The 16,856-nt window shown below is 47.6% G+C and overlaps 1 protein-coding gene across 2 annotated transcripts in view; it reads right to left on the bottom strand.

Moving 5' to 3' along the window:
* The window catches only part of NUAK1 (NUAK family kinase 1), a 77,476-nt gene extending 73,827 nt beyond the window's left edge, over positions 1-3,649 (bottom strand). The window contains exons 1-2 of one of the 2 annotated variants that reach the window (XM_066356101.1): positions 3,402-3,649; positions 1,921-3,060 (exon numbers count right to left, since the gene is read on the bottom strand). In XM_066356101.1, the coding sequence (XP_066212198.1) occupies positions 1,921-2,175 (255 nt within the window). In that variant the 5' untranslated portion in view covers positions 2,176-3,060; positions 3,402-3,649. Of the gene's footprint in view, positions 1-1,920 lie in introns of both variants that reach the window. The other variant, XM_066356096.1, reaches the window with a different exon arrangement.
* Between the last annotated feature and the right edge of the window lie 13,207 nt (positions 3,650-16,856).

Raw genomic sequence — 16,856 nt, 5'->3', positions numbered from 1 at the left:
AGTGGGCATTCGACTAAATCCCGCCGGAATGTTCAGTTTCTGCAAATAAAGGGAGACACCCACCGAAAGAGAAGGGCAGGCTCCCCTCTTCTGATGCAGTCCCTTTCACTCTACTCTGTGGATCAGACAGAGAGACAGAACGTCTGACAGGAAGCTCCACTGAAGCTCATAAAGGTGACTACCATAATACAAGGTTTCATTCTTTCACTTTGAAGCAGCTCTCCAGCATTCAGGCTTCTGTGTCGCCTCACAGATCCGGCAGACACACCCTTTACCACTCAACCCCTCACAAACTCACATCCTCAACCTGCCGATCCGACCGCGTCTGTTTTTCATTATTCCACTTTCCAACTTCTCAGTGCGATTCTTCAACAGCTATTAAGACAACACGAGCAAGGAGCTAAGCTTAGTTTTTGCTTATTCAAAATCCAGCCTGGGGAATATCACTTCAGAAGACAAGCATGAATGAAGTGCACATTTCTCAGCCTCTTCTCCCACAAACCTGGAAGTGTGTTCCTCAAAGCACATCTTTACCACCACCTCCTCTAAAATTTTCAGCCTTCAAAAATGGCACCTGCACAGAGTGAATTCTCAACTACTTGCTTGCTTGCTATAGAATGTTTACTGGAGAAAGCTTAAATACGTACTGTAGAATGTTTCAAATTCCAATTAACCTACAACAGAGTTTTTTTAAAGCTATAGGATAAAGTTGCTTTTTCTAAAGCTATAGGATAAAGTTGTATCAATCCAATAGTGAATCTTATAATGAGACAGTTATCCAGGTACCCAAATACAAGAATTGAGGAGCTGAACTTTGATTGATGTCTTTTCTTTTTCTTTTTTTACAGAATAGTCCCTGCACATATGCAAAAGGAAAATACTAACATCAACCTACAAATTCATTCAACGATTCATCCTCCCTCTTCTTTGGTCATTTGTTAAGTTCATAAGCAAAACACCCCCAATAGTGCACACAAGGAGTCCCAAAATTAGTTCCTGACTTTGGCACTAAATTGATTAAAATATTATTCAATAGGCCTCAAATCAAAGAACCTGTTAATTTTCTGCCACACACCTCACAAAATCTTTCTGTAATAGTAAATCACTTTGAATCCAAGTCTCTAGTCATAAGCAGTGTGAATTTCAGGGGCCCGTTCTGCAGAAAGGAAAATGATAATAAACCAAGTAGGTGACAATCTAGACCCCAACGCACTCTTTAGGGTTATACAAATGGTGCTGGGACCCGGACAGGGTTTCAGCAGTCACAAAGAATGGGGCAACTAGGCCAGACCCCTAAAGCAATTTAGTGGCCCTGCAGCCAGGACCTGAAATGTAATTGAGTCTGCTGCAACTCAGCATCTGTGTGGCTATTCATGCCCTGGGCATTTCAGTCCTCCCTGAAGTCAGGCCAAACTGTCACAACCCTCATGCCTGCAGCAGCCTTTACTCTTGCTACCTAACCTTCTCTCTGCAAAACAGGCAGGAGTTCTTCCTCCCTTGCAGCGACAGCAACATCAGGGTGACAGGGAGTATGAGTGGAGGGGTCGCATTCATCTGCAGGACACGGGACTTGGGGGACCAGGTCTGAACTGAGGACGTGGGTCTGGTTTGAAATTAGAGCAATAAGGCATTCCAGGGCATGGTCTGCAAGAGTGCTCGCGAGGGGAGACCCTGATGGTCCCAACGTTGCAAACTGTTTGCAAATCATAAACACTACTTTGCTGCTAGGATAAAAAAAAATATGCGCGGACAGGATGTAACAAGTGTTTCAGAAAAATATGCCTGAGTCACGGGGAGTTGGGATGAGAGTGGAATCTGTCTGGGGGCTCCCAGGAAGACCCTCTCATACGACAGAGCCTCAGCGTCCAAAACCCCCATCCCCCTCGGTACCAGCCGCGTCCCCGGATTTCCCCCACTCACCACACGGCCCGAAAACCTCTCGGTGGCCCTCTTGACTTTGCCGTAGGTGCCTTTCCCTAGGGTCTCCTGCAGCTCATAGCGGTGCTTTAAGTTGTGCTTGTGGTGATGACGCTTCACCCCGTGCGGCTTCTTTGGCTCCGCGACCACTGCTGCGGGGGCTGCAGTCGCCCCCGCCACCGCCTCCGGGTGAGAGCTCGGCGTCCCCGGCCCCAAGTCGGGACCGTCCCGGGCCGTGGGCGCAGCGGCCCCCTCCATGTCCAAACTCAGGGAGAGAGTGATGGAAAGGGCAGGACCCGGCACAGCGCTCTGGGTGTCGGGGTCCCTGCCCAGGGAAGTCAGAATGCGCTCAAGGTCGACCCCGCAGCATTGGGGAGACAGCGGGATCCCTCTAGGGCTGCGGCTGGGTCACTGGCGGCAGCAGCTGGGACTACACATCTGGCGCCCCCGGCGCCCACGGTTCGCGCACCGCCCACCGGCCGCGGCGAGCTGCGGAGCGTCGGCGAGGTGGCGGCGGTGGTGTTTGCAAGAGGGAGGGGAGAGGGGTGGCTCCGAGCGCAGGACAGGGAGTGTTATGTGGGCGCCGCGCCCCCCGACCCCTCCCCGGTAGGACGGGCAGACGGGACGGGGGCGGGGCGGCGCGCTCGCCGGTCCCGGGGGAGGGGGAGCGAGAGGCGGGACGGCCGGGGCTTCCCCCACCTCACTGCAGCCTCCCAGGGCCCGGGGCTACCCTGAGCTGGGAGGGGGCCGGGTGCCTGTCGTGACTTGCCCTTTGTGCCGCGCGGTGTAAGGGCCGCGCGACGTAGGCCGCAGTAGTGGCAAGGGAGCTTTGTCCTCACTCGGCCGAGATGGGGACCGAGGGTTTCCAAGCCCGGGCGCCCCCTCCCTGGGCTCGCCCGCCGCAGCTACCGCGGACCCTCCGCCGCCGCCGCCGCCGCCGCCGCCGTCTCCTGCTCCGGCCGCTCGGCCTCCCTTCTTTCTCGCGCCCGGGCGGCGGCGGCTGCTCGCCGAGCCCGGGATCCAGGCAACTGAGAGCGCTCCGAGCCGGGGGCCGCCTGGGCCCGCTCGCGATCCGGCCGGGGGCGCCACGGGCTCGGGCGCCCCTTCATTCTTTTAGGTGTCGCCGTGGCCGCCAAGCCGGAGCTGGGGGAGAGGTTGGGGGAGGGGAAGCAGAGCGGGTGTTGGGTTACAGGCAATGAGTCACGGCCCCCCTCGCGCCGCATGCGCACCCCTCCCGTCCCGCAGGCCCGCCTGGGCAGCTGCGCGCTCCAGAGAACCCCAAATGGGTGCACTGACCGGGCCCTGCGCTCTCCCCAAAGAAAGGAGAATGGGAGGCTCGGAGGTTGAACCTAGGGCCCGCTGCTGGACTGCCGGTTCTACGTCACCATCTAAGACTACGGCCGGGTCAGCCGCCTGGGAGAAGAGGGTTAGGGACGTGGAAGAGCTGGAGCGCTAGAGGCTCCAGGACGGAGCTGGGCGCCTACCCCGTCCGCCAAGACTGCCTTCGGAGGTGGGAAAGCCAGGGACCTCTGATGGAACCGAGCCCAGGGCCTACTCATCAGGAGGCAACTTGCAGGCCTCTTGGCCCTTTGGGCCTTGACTTACACTTTAACTGAAAGTACCATCCTGAGATGGTAACTGCGACAGTACCCCCAAAGCTGAGGGTCAGGCTGGGAGGGCCTCCGACTGCAGCAACGCTGCCTCCTCCACCCCACCTTGAAGAGGCAAGAAAAAATAAAGAATAAGGAAAGAGAAAAAGAGGCCTTAGGGAATTTTTTTTATAAATGGTGCGGTATAGCAGACGGGGATAGGAAGAGTAAGGTATGTAGAACGTCTGGTGCGTTGCAGATCGCCTGGTGGTTCTTCACTTTTTCACCAGCAAGCTGGCTCAGCCTTCCTCTGCAGCTCTCAGGTTCATCCCTTCTGCATTCCTGCTGTCTACACTCCTGTCTCCCCCTATCACCTTACCCTGGACTCCTGCAATGGCATGTCCTCTCCATAAACCCCCTCCCTGCTGTCAGAGTAATGGCCTAACACACAGCAGTCATCCCGTCCTCCATGCCTGCCCCTCTGCCACAGTCCAGTGCTTGGTCTTATCTGTCCACACTTCCCCTCTACTGAGGCTTCAAATTAACCCCTTTGACCCTTCCTGCCTTCCCCAGGAGCACACTAGTTATTGCATAATACAAACACAAAGGCCATGTTTATTCAATTCCTATTCTGTCCTCCACACTTGCAGTACCTCCCTACCCCCATCCTGAAACTGTATTCTGCATTGATACAAAGTCTGCAGACATTGTGCATGTAAAATAAAGAGAGTAAGTAACATAAAGGCTGAGCCTGGCTCCCCAGTGAATAGGCTGTGTGACCTTGGTCAAATAAATGACTTAACCTCTCAGAGCTTCACTTTCCTCTTCTTAAAATATGGATTACGAATCTGTTTTACAGGTAAACAGTTATGTAATTAAAACTGTTCACCAGGTATTTTCTGGTTCTTTTCCTTCCCAGGGATGTGGTAGGAGTCCACTACCCCAACCTCTTGAAATTAGATGTGGCCATATGCCTTGCTTAGGGCGATGGGATGAGAGCATTGCTTTTAAGTAGAAACTGTTAAGATCCAATGGGGAAATCCCCAGGTCTTGGCAATTCTGAAAGTACAGTCTTGACAATTCTCTCTTGACAACCCTGGAAGTACAAAGATTGAGCCTCCCCCAGCCAGGCTGGGTTTCTATAAAGATGGCAGAGTAGTCCTAGCTAACCTGCATTGGAAAAGTAATGTGAGTGAGATTCAGGGGAGTTGTTTGTTACAGCAGCATAACTTTGCTTATTCTGGCTGATGTTATTGCCCACAAGTGCCTGGGACTTTATCAGAATTTGTTGAGTGAATAGCACCTACCATAGGCTGGTGCCATTTTAGGACAGTAAACCCTTTACAGTGGTTATAATCCCTATTTTCTTTTTTTTTCTTTTTTCTTTTTTTTTTTCTGTATTTTTCTGAAGTTGGCAACAGGGAGGCAGACAGACTCCCGCATGCGCCCAACCGGGATCCACCCGGCACGCCCACCAGGGGGCGATGCTCTGCCCATCTGGGGCATCACTCTGTTGCAACCAGAGCCATTCTAGCACCTGAGGCAGAGGCCACAGAGCCATCCTCAGCCCCCGGGGCCAACTTTGCTCCAATGGAGCCTTGGCTTGGGAGGGGAAGAGAGAGACCAAGAGGAAGGAGAGGGGGAGGGGTGGAGAAGCAGATGGGCACTTCTCCTGTGTGCCCTGGCCGGGAATTGAACCCAGGACTCCTGCACACCAGGCTGACGCTCTACTACTGAGCCAACTGGCCAGGGCCAATCCCTATTTTCAGTTGAGGAAACCATACCAGAAAGGTTAAGTAATTTGCCTGAGATTATAGAGGCTGTAAATAGTGCCTGGATTTAAACTCTACCTGTCCAGTCCCAAACCTTGTACTCTTCCTCTTCCACAGATGCTGTGCTGCTTCTCCTTAAATGGGAAGGATGGAAACACCCAATACAATGCCTGGCACACAGTCCTGTCCAAGCACTGGGTGTTCCTCTCCAGACTGAATTCCTATAGCATTTATAATTTGAACCACACTTCAGCACAATGTTATCATGCATTGTATTCAAGTGTTTTCCATAGATAAAGCTTTTCCTCCAAAAAGATCCCACACTCCTGGTTTTTAGATAGAGTTTGCATTCTGGAGTCAGACTGCCTGGGTTCAAAGTCCTGTTCCACCACTAGTAATTGGTAGTCTTGGGCAATTCTTTTCCCTCTCTGTGCCTCAGTTCTCTCATCTGCAAAATGGTGATGGTAATAATATAGGTGATACTGGCAGTGGTAACAAAAATATGTACCATGGGGTTGGTGTGAGGGTTAAGGAATATAATATATACACTCAATAAATCATGGCTGTTAATACACTTATTTTTTATTTTCATGGCTCCTACTAGAATTGCAATTACAAGCAGTTCAATCATACTACTTGTTTAGACTGATTTCTGGCTTCATTCTGGATAGAGGACAGTTTGGAACATCTGAAGTTGGAAGCATAACATATATTTACATAGGCTCATTACTTGTTCTTTATTACACTTTCTATTTCCAAAAAAATTTAAAAGAAAGAAGGTATCTTTTCTCTTTTTTTTTTTCTTAAGTGAAAAGCAGGGAAGCAGAAAGACAGACTTCCACATATGCTCCAACCCGGATCCACCTGGCTAGCCCCCTATGGGGTGATGCTCTGTTCATTTGGGGCCGTTGCTCCATTGCTTGGCAACCAAGCTATTTTAGTACCTGAGGTAAGGCCATGGAACCATCTTCAGTGCCCAGGGCCAACTTGCTCTAGCCAAGCCATAGCTACAGGAGGAGAAGAGAGAAAGATAGAAGGGAGAGGGGGAGGGATAGAGAAGCAGATGGTCACTTCTCCTGTGTGCCCTGACCTGGAATCAAACCCAGGACATTCACACACCAGGCCAACGCTCTACCGCTGAGCTAACCAGCCAGGGCCAGAAAGAAGGTATCTTTCCTTTCTTAAGAAATCTTTGTTCAGAAAACATAGTAATACTAGTTACCATTTATCTACTATCTACTGTCTTCCATGACCTTGGTATGTATTACTTCTAATCATCATAAAATTACCATTTGGGGCCCTGGCCGGTTGGCTCAGCGGTAGAGCGTCAGCCTGGCGTGCGGGGGACCCAGGTTCGATTCCCGGCCAGGGCACATAGGAGAAGCGCCCATTTGCTTCTCCACCCCCCCCCTTCCTCTCTGTCTCTCTCTTCCCCTCCCGCAGCCAAGGCTACATTGGAGCAAAGATGGCCCAGGCGCTGGGGATGGCTCCTTGGCCTCTGCCCCAGGCGCTAGAGTGGCTCTGGTCGCGGCAGAGCGATGACCCGGAGGGGCAGAGCATCGCCCTCTGGTGGGCAGAGCGTCGCCCCTGGTGGGCGTGCCAGGTGGATCCCGGTCGGGCGCATGCAGGAGTCTGTCTGACTGTCTCTCCCCGTTTCCAGCTTCAGAAAAATACAAAAAAATAAAATAAAAAAATTGCCATTTGGGTGTTATGATCCCTGTTTGGCTGTTAAGAACACTGAGTCTCAAAGAAGTCAAGTTGCTTGTGTTCCAGCTGCGAGTAACTGCCTGAATCAGGATTTGAACCCAAATTCGTGACTTTTAAAGTTCTGCTCAGACCCATATTCCAAGATGCCTGACATCCCAGTTCACATTAGTGAATGCCTGTGCTTTGATTGACACTAGTCTTCTATTTTTTTCTAGACGAAGTTTTGAAAAGTTACATAAAATTGTGACATTTCTAATTTAAGCATGTTGTCTGGTAGACATCTTGTATTAAAGAGCAACCTAAGAAGATGCTTATCCTTCACTGTGGCAGAAGATTGCTAGCTACCCACCAAAAATTCATGCTTCTCCTTTTACAGGGGAGCTGATGGACAGCTGCTCAGCTGGGGCTTTATTTCCCATCCTCCCTTGCATCCAAGCATGGCCATGTGACTAATTCTCTCTAATGAAATATGAACAAAGGGATGGTCATTACTTCCAGGCCAGGATGTTAAAAAATTGGTTGTGCCTTCTCCACTTTGCCTCCCTGGACGCAGAGGATTCCAAAGCCCCAGTAGATGTTGGACCTGCTAGATAAAAGATGCCTGGGTCCCTGCCTCACCTTAAGGAATGAAGCCACCATCTGATCAGGACATTGCACTGGTACATGAGTGAAATATAAACTTGTTTTGTGTTAAGCCCCCAAAATTATAGGGTGTTTTTGTTACAGCAGCAAGTATGGCCCTCACTAATGCATACAGTTTATACTAAGCCATATTTGCATATAAAAAGCAAGACTGAAGATTATAACAGTCATTTGAATACTTGAGGATGTGCTGGGACAAGACAGGAATGGTCTCATCTTCATGACACTTCTAGTCTGTGGGTAATAAACACAATTCACAGCATTCAGCTGACCTCTGGCCACCATACTTCTTGGGAGCATTCAGGCTATTTGAATATGAAATAGCTTGCTAAAATAAAAATGAAAATTTATTCACAGATAAAAACAGAAAGCTGTGTTTTTCTCCCTGCTGAGTAGCTAGAAAAACAGTAAGAATAGTAGTTAAGAGCATAGGTTCTAGAATCAAAACCACGGAGTTCAGATCCTGGCTCTACAATTTTTTTTTTAATTATATATTTTTTGTGTGGCAGAGAGAGAGAATCAAAGAGAGGGACAGACAGACAGGAAGGGAGAGAGATGAAAAACATCAATTCTTCATTGCAGTTCCTTAGTTGTCCATTGATTGATTTCTCATATGTGCCTTGCCGGGGGGTGGGGGTGGGGTTCAGCAGACTGAGTAATCCCTTGCTCGAGCTAGCGACCTTGGGCTCAAGGTAGTGAACCTTGCTCAAACCAGATGAGCCCGCGCTCAAGCTGGCAACCTCGGGGTCTCAAACCTAGGTCCTCCACATCTCAGTCCGACGCTCTATCCACTGTGCCACGGCCTGGTCAAGCCTGGCTCTACAATTTTTAAGCTGTGCATCTTGGGCAACTTTCTCTTTGTTTTCTCAGTTTCCTCATCTTTAAAATGGGGATATTAACAGTACCTAGTTCAAAGGGGTTTTTTTTGAATACCAATTGTGTTAATGCAAAAAACGAAAACAAAACTAGAAACAGCATGAGGCCTGGCCTGTGGTAGCACAGTGGATAGAGCATCAACCTGGAATGCTGAGGTCGCAGGTTCAAAACCCTGGGCTTGCCTGGTCAAGGCACATATGTCAAGCAATCAATGAACAACTAGAGTGAAGCAACTATGACTTGATGGTTCTCACTACCCCCTTATGTAAAATCAATAAATAAAATCTTTTTTAAAAAATAAAGAAAACAGCATGAGATGGGCATGAGGTGGGCATTAGAACCCAATAAATATTACTGTTTATATTATTTTGCCACCTTCACCTTCCCACTGGTATTATATTTTGTGTTTAAAAGGACAATTTACCATGGCCTTTCATGGGGTTGACAGATGGCATCAGGAAACAGATTTATTAATAGAACCAGTGGATATTCCACTGAAATAAGCCAGACTGAGATCTTATTTTTTGTTTTCTCATCCATTTGGTGATTAAGAGGGCAGAAGGATCCTGTTTGGGAAAGGCATAAATTTGAGCATCCACCATAGTATAGGGACAAGGACAGGACTTCAGACCTTTGGGGTACCCGGTGGTGCCACCTTGGGCAGGTGCTACCTTGGGCAGATGCCTCTCTGTGGAATGATGTTATCAGGTGAGGTGACGTATGATGACACTCCAGTGCTTACAACTTTGAGCCTTCAGCAGATTTCGGTTTTACAGTCCTTATTTTCCTACCTTCTTTGTGCACTGTGCAGACGATGGGGCAAGAGGACAACTGGCAGCAGTTTCATTTGCTTTGTTTTCTCTGTCCTAAACTTTAGACTAAGAAATAAGATAGCTTCTTCCTGAAGGGGGAAAAAGGACACAGCAGGGATTCGTTAGAAGGCTTTATTATGGAGAAAAGAAACTGAAATGTGATAAATTCCCCATCAACAGGGAAAGCACTCTGGGAGCAGAAAACAACACCATACCACCCTGGATAGAGCAGCCACCAGAAAGTAAATCAGTCACATGCAGGAACGTACTAGGGTCAGGTGGGGAAAACACCTCTGATTGGCTACAATGGAAGAGACTATGTGTTCCATTGAGATTCAATGAGGGATTCTGGGCAGGGCAGGGGGAGATATAAAGAGCTCCTCTCTGCATCTTGCTACCTGAATGGGCGGATACATTCAGCCACATTATCTAAGTTCTTACCATGGGCCCATCGTGAATCTAGTTACTGGGGACACAAGTGATCAAAAATGAAGACCCTGTGTATAGATAGATAATTTACTATGGACAAATAAACATATTAAATGTCAGGTAATGGTAAGGCTGGTATGAAGAACAAAATAATAGGAGGTAGGGAATGATGGTGATGGTGGTAAAGAAAAGACTTTCTGGCCCTGGCCGGTTGGCTCAGCGGTAGAGCGTCGGCCTGGCGTGCGGGGGACCCGGGTTCGATTCCCGGCCAGGGCACATAGGAGAAGCGCCCATTTACTTCTCCACCCCCCACACCCCCTCCTTCCTCTCTGTCTCTCTCTTCCCCTCCCGCAGCCAGGGCTCCATTGGAGCAAAGATGGCCCGGGCGCTGGGGATGGCTCCTTGGCCTCTGCCCCAGGTGCTGGAGTGGCTCTGGTCGCGGCAGAGCGACGCCCCGGAAGGGCAGGGCATCGCCCCCTGGTGGGCAGAGCGTCGCCCCTGGTGGGCATGCCGGGTGGATCCCGGTTGGGCGCATGCGGGAGTCTGTCTGACTATCTCTCCTCATTTCCAGCTTCAGAAAAATACAAAAAAAAACAACAAAAAAAACTCAAAAAAAAAAAAAAAAGAAAAGACTTTCTGATGATAAGGTGACATTTGAGCAGAGGCCTCCAAGAAAGCGAGGGAGTGTACAATCTGGATATCTGGGGGACAATGTGAATACCTGGGGAAGAGCCTCCTAGGCACAGGGCATAGTAAATGCAAAGGCCCTGAGGCAGAAATATCCTTAGCATGTTCCCGAAACAGTGAGGCGGTCATTGTGAGTGAAGTGAAATAGAAGAATACAAGGAGTATAAGCCAGAGAGTTAACAAAAGACCAAATCCTGTAGGGCTATGTGTAATGATGTAAGAACTTTGGGTTTATGTTGAGTCAGGCAGGAGCTATTGGCCAACTCTGATTATAGCAGTGACATAATCAGACTTGAGTTTGGAAAGTCTCTCTCTATCCACTGTGTTGAAAATAGACTTGGGAAGAGAAGAATGTGATTGGGGAAGGGGGCTATGCAAATGCTAAGGAGAGGCACCTATAAGAACTATAAAGCAAGAACTACAGCACTTTAGTCAGCCTCCTCTGTGCTGTCCCTCCTCCATACGGTCACCATAGGTTGTTCCTAAAACATACATCTGACCCTGTGTCTCCCTCCTCCAAGATTCTGCTGATCTCCTGTGGCCTTCAGGTCAGAGTCCAAACTCCTTAGCCTGACACAGCTTGACAGGACAATGAGAGCATTGATATTAGCATCAGAAAGATCCTGATTAGAACCCTGTGCTGACTGGTCATCAGGTATGAGACTTTGCTCAAGTCACTGGACCTCTCTGACCTGGATTTGTTCTCTTTCCTATTTGTCCTGACGTATATGTCAGTTTCCTGAGAGCAGGGACTTTGTATTGTTTCCTGCCCAGAACAATGCCTAGCACATACATTGAGAAACATCATATATTCAGTGCCCAGAACAATGCCTGGCACTTAGTAGGCACTCAACAAGTATGTGTGGAAACAATGAAAGAGCTAATGTAGGAAAAAGCTTTGGGCACAGTGACTGGCACACAGTTGCCCAGCAAATGTGACTTTCTCTTGCTGAGTAATACTTGTTGCTGTCTCCCTGCACGGTCTGACCCTAACAGGACTCTCGGTTCGTATCTGCACTTCTTCCCACCAAACACCCTGCGTTCCAGGCGCACTTCTCACTGTTTCATGCCTCTCCGCCTTTGCGCACACCGTGCCCAATGTCTAGGATGCCTTGTTTCCTATCCTCCAGATGACAAACTCCTTCCTACCCATTGTGGAGACCTAGCTTAAGACGTCACCTCTCCTCTGATCTGCATTAGACAGAACTGACTCAGTTCTCTGTTCCCAAATCACTCAGTTTCTGAGTCTATTAAAGCACTAACCTCATAGTATTACAATTATTCAACCATGTGCCCAGCTCTACTCAGTTGCCTGGGAGCTTCAGAATGGTCAGGTCTACAACATTACTGTCCAATAAGAATATAATGTGAGCTACTTATATTACTTTAACTTTTCTAGCAGCCACATTAAGAACAAGTAAAAAATAAATTAATTTTAATAATGTATCTTATTTAACCTAATATGTCTAAAATATTACCATTTCAATACGTAATCAATATGTAATCAATATAAAAATCTGTTGAGGAGATATTTTACATTCTTCTTTTTGTACTGTCTTTGAAATGTATTGTGTATTTTACCCTTAAAATAACCTCATAGTTAAGTTAATGATTAAACTGAAATGCAACCCTAGTAAAACAATGAAATTGTAGTTAAAAGAAAAATATTTTTCACTGCTCCAGGGTTTCTTAATTTAAAATTTAGTTAATTGCATAAAATTAAAGTTTTTGTTCCCCAGTCATATTTTAAGTCCTCAATAGCCACATGTAGCTAGTGGCTACTGAATCCAGCAGCACAAGTCTAAAACTTACTCTAAGTATAGATCTGGTTTGTAATGGGCGCCAGATAAACATTAAATGGATGGATGGATGGATGGATGGATGGATGGATGGATGGATGGGTGGATGGATGGATGGATGGATGGATGGGTGGATGGTGGATGGATGAATTTTACCACCTTTACTTCCTCCCTAGTTTACTTTCTGATTTCTTACCCTGTTCAGGAAAGAGAGAATAAACTTTAGAGAAAGGTGATTCCATAGAAATCATCCTTGTCCTCCCAACTTTTCAGTTTGTTCCACTGGACAAAGTCCAAGTGCATCAAAGTCCTACTCTCTGACTCATGCGGCACCACTACTCCTTGCTCAGATGCTACCATCAGTGCGGTCTGTCCTGACCATCCTGTTTAAAATTGCAGCCCACCTCTCCCCCCTCCTTCCAGCACTGCTGTTCCTTAACCGCCTTCCCTGCCTTATTCTTCACTGTTGCATTTACCAGCATGTAATATATTATATAATCTACTTACTTCTTGATTTTTCTGAACAAAGCAGGGATTTCTCTCTACATTGTTCACTTATGAATGCTCAGAACCTGGTATATAATAGGTTCTCATTAATTATTTGTGAATGAATAAATGGTTGCATGAATAGTTTGAGTTCCAGCTCTTTTATCTATTATCTCTAAAACCCCAGTAAGTAATTAAAGATTAAATCTCAGTTTCCTCATCTGTAATATGGGTATTCTACTTATGTTATAGAGCTGAGTGATATAACCCTATAGGGTCAATGCTTACCTTATCAGACTAAAGAAGATCATCTCTATGAAGTGTTTAGCATAGTACCTACATGGGTATGTGATAAGCACTGATAAAATGGTAACTGTTATTATTACTGTTTAAATAATAATATCATTAGATTTAATCTACCAGGTCTATAATATGTAAACAATATCAGGTCAATAATAATGCAAAGCAAATACAATTTCCCAAGTATGGTAATTCTGTCCCAAACAAACAAACAAACAAACAAAAATACTAGGTCAGGGGAAAATAGTCTTGCAATCTAGATTGCCTACATAATGCCTATATTTACCTGCCCTGCTTTTATTTGTATTTCTAACCATGGGATACAGGTCCCTCCTCCCCACCCTGCCAAGACCCAGGGCAGCTCAGTGTCCGGCTCTGCATTCATTATGTTTACTGTCACCAGGGACTTAGGCTCTAAGAGCAAGCATGAGAGGGTGAGCATTTCAGGCACGTCACCAGCCTATCCTTGACGGCAGAAGCTCTTGACCCACCTGCTCTGGAATAGTCACATGGACCTTAAATGGCCCAGGGCTTGGCAGCCGAGTGTGAGCCGAGCCAGGCTGCCCAGGCAACCAGCTGGGGAGGGACAGTGAGCTGCCTTCCTGGCAGATGAGGCACGTGCTCCAAGTTCCTCTCAAGGGCCTGATTCCCCAGCTCCCTCTGCAGCCTCATCCTTTGAAACCCTTTTTTAACAGGCACATTTTCAATCTGCTCTTCACTTCATGATCTCGGCGTCCACCTGTTCATTCATTCATCCAACAAATGTTACTTAAGCATCTCCAAGATACAGTTATTGTGCAAGGACTGGGGATAGACAAAGCGTTAGATAAGACAGTCCTCTGCCCTTGGGAACTTTCCTATACCTTCTGTCAGTACCATGCTTTACAGTTTTCACCTGAAGGGTCTCTTTTAACTCTCATAATGATATCTTACTTGGAATTAGATATTTTTATGTTCCCCGCATTTCATTTGATGTGTTAAGAAATTGAGTGCCTTGGCCCTGGCCGGTTGGCTCAGTGGTAGAGCGTCGGCCTGGCGTGCAGAAGTCCCAGGTTCGATTCCCGGCCAGGGCACACAGGAGAAGCGCCCATCTGCTTCTCCACCCCTCCCCCTCTCCTTTCTCTCTGTCTCTCTCTTCCCCTCCCACAGCCAAGGCTCCATTGGAGCAAAGATGGCCCGGGTGCTGGGGATGGCTCCTTGGCCTCTGCCCCAGGCGCTAGAGTGGCTCTGGTCGCAACAGAGCGACGCCCCAGAGGGGCAGAGCATCGCCCTCTGGTGGGCAGAGCATCGCCCCTGGTGGGCGTGCCGGGTGGATCCCGGTCGGGCGCATGCAGGAGTCTGTCTGACTGTCTCTCCCCATTTCCAGCTTCAGAAAAATACAAAAAAAAAAGAAAAAGAAAAGAAATTGAATGCCTTACCTGAGATCTTGCAGTTCACGAATAGGGAGCCAGGACTCAAAGTCAGGTTTTCCGGTTACAACAGAGCTTATATCCAGGCAACACCACATCTCATAAACAGCAGTTCTTTAAAAGTCACAGAAAGTCAGAAATTTGAAAGATAAAAGCAGCCTCCACTGGGTTGCTCAGTGGATAGAGCATTGTCCCAGCATGTTAAGATCATGGGTTCGATTCCCAGTTAGGGCAAAAGCGAGAAGCAACCAGTGGGTACACAACTAAGTGGAATGATAAGCTGATACTTCTCTCTTACTCTCTCTATCTCTCCCTCTTCCTCTCTCTCTCTCAAATCAATGGAATGGGAAAAAAGAAGAAAGGGGGGAAAGGAGGGAAGAAGGGAGGGAGGGAGAGAAGGAGAGAAAGAGAGAGAAAGAGAGAGAGAGAGAGAGAGAAAGAAAGAAAGAAAGAAAGAAAGAAAGAAAGAAAGAAAGAAAGAAAGAAAGAAAGAAAGAAAGAGAAAGAAAGAAAGAAATGGAGGGAGGGAGGGATAAATAATGGCCATTTGACTGTATATCTAAAAGCTCCAAAAATAAATTGCATGTTATACATAAAGAGGAGAAAGACCGACTCTGTCCCCTCAGGAACAGGGATGAATGGGGCCCTTCCCCAGATCTGTCTTTCCCTGGCCTCTCCAATACAAACACCTCACTCAGGATTCCTGAAACCTCTGAACTCAAAGCCCCAACTTCCCCAATTAACAGGATGTGGACAAATGCTGGAAACTCATGCGCAAGTATGAACCACATCTCCTTCCCCCACGAAGCTCCATTTTTGGAGTCCCTGCCTTTAAACCTGAAGTTCTCCGAAGAAAAACTTCCAGGCGGCTCTATGAGAACAAACACCCTCCCACAGCGCCACCAAGTGGCTGAGTCTCTGCCTGCTAAAAACACCATGAAACAGTCTGAAGAAGTCTAGTTCGCTACAGGACGAGCCAAGGCACAAATACCAAGAAAAAGAACTTGGCAAAGGGGAGGTGGGGTGGAGAAATTCAGGGGAGATTTAGGAGGTGTGGACAGGCAGAAGGCAAGCAGCCAAATCTGTTTATGAAGAAGCAATGTGGCAGCAATTCATTGACTATTAGGGCTGCAAGTGGCCAACCCTTCCTTTAAAAAAAGTTTTTTTTTATCTCAATTACAGTTTATATTCGGTATTATTTTGTATTTAGTTTCAGATGTCCAGCATAGAGGTTAGCCATATTTCCAGTACCCACCTGGCGCCAAACAGTTATCATAATATTATTGACTGTATCCCTATGCTGGACTTACATCCCCATGACTATTTGGTAACTACCAAACTGCGCTTCTGCTCTTTCAGCCAGACCCCAGAACCCCATCCCCCCACAACCCTTCCTTTTTATAGATGGAAAAACTGATGTTCTGGTCTCAATCTCCCAACCCTTCATCTTGAATACTTCCTCCCACCCTCATCATGCCATCTCTCTGGGCCTCGGTTTCCCCATCTATTACATGGGGATAATGATACCCTCCAACGTAGGGATATGGTTAAATTTTTTTAAAAGGTACGTACATGAAAGCCATATGTACAATCTTCATATGTAGCTAGTTGCAGGGTCTCGGTCTCCTTTTTGTAACAGGAAGCATGGCATTTTCAGCCTGCCGATTGGAAGAGTACTGCAAGCCAAAACCAAGAGCCAGAAAAAGAACAGGACAAAGAACCCCAGCCTGGCTTCAGCCTGGCCTCCTGTACTTTCAAAAAGAGCAGCAGCCTCAGTCTTCTTTCAAAAGGGCAGTTGATTGGGTTCTGGGCGCCTTTATTTGCCAGAAGGACATTTAGGGAAATTAATGTGTCCTTGGGATATTTCCATCTAGCAGTCTCCTTCCAGTCTTGTACTCTGCTTCTCACCTCTGGCCTTCTCAGGTTACTATCGGGCTTCCTCCAAATCAGACAGGCAACAGGTGATGAGTGGTCTCTGGCCCAAGAGTCTAGATCCCTACACTGACAAGGAATGGACAGGGACAGTCACCCAGGCAGTTGGTAAAGAGAGGTAAGGATCTGCTGCTGAGGCAGGAGACAGTGATCAGCCCAGTTCTGAGACACAGCAGTTACCCACAGAGTTTGGGCCCCCACTACCTTTACCCAAAATGTCCCAGCAGCTCTCACCATATTGCTTGGGTCATGAGCCTACTTGCTGTCAGTTCTCCTTTCACAGTGTGGCTCTAACATCTGGCAACATCTGCCTAGAACAAGTCAAGCCAAAGTTGAAAGGAATAAAGCACAGAGAAAGTCCAATATAGGTGAGGCCATGGGTATTGAGAACGGAGGCTCTGAAGCCTGTTCTGGGTCAAATCCTACTCTTTCCATTGCTAGCTGTGTGACATTGGGCAAATAGCTAAATTTTTCTGGGCCTCGGTTTCTGAATCTGTAA

Source organism: Saccopteryx leptura, chromosome 1 (genome assembly GCF_036850995.1).
Source record: "Saccopteryx leptura isolate mSacLep1 chromosome 1, mSacLep1_pri_phased_curated, whole genome shotgun sequence".
Taxonomy (NCBI): domain Eukaryota; kingdom Metazoa; phylum Chordata; class Mammalia; order Chiroptera; family Emballonuridae; genus Saccopteryx; species Saccopteryx leptura.
Note: the sequence above shows the minus strand (reverse complement) of the source record. Positions and strands in the feature narration are given on the sequence as shown.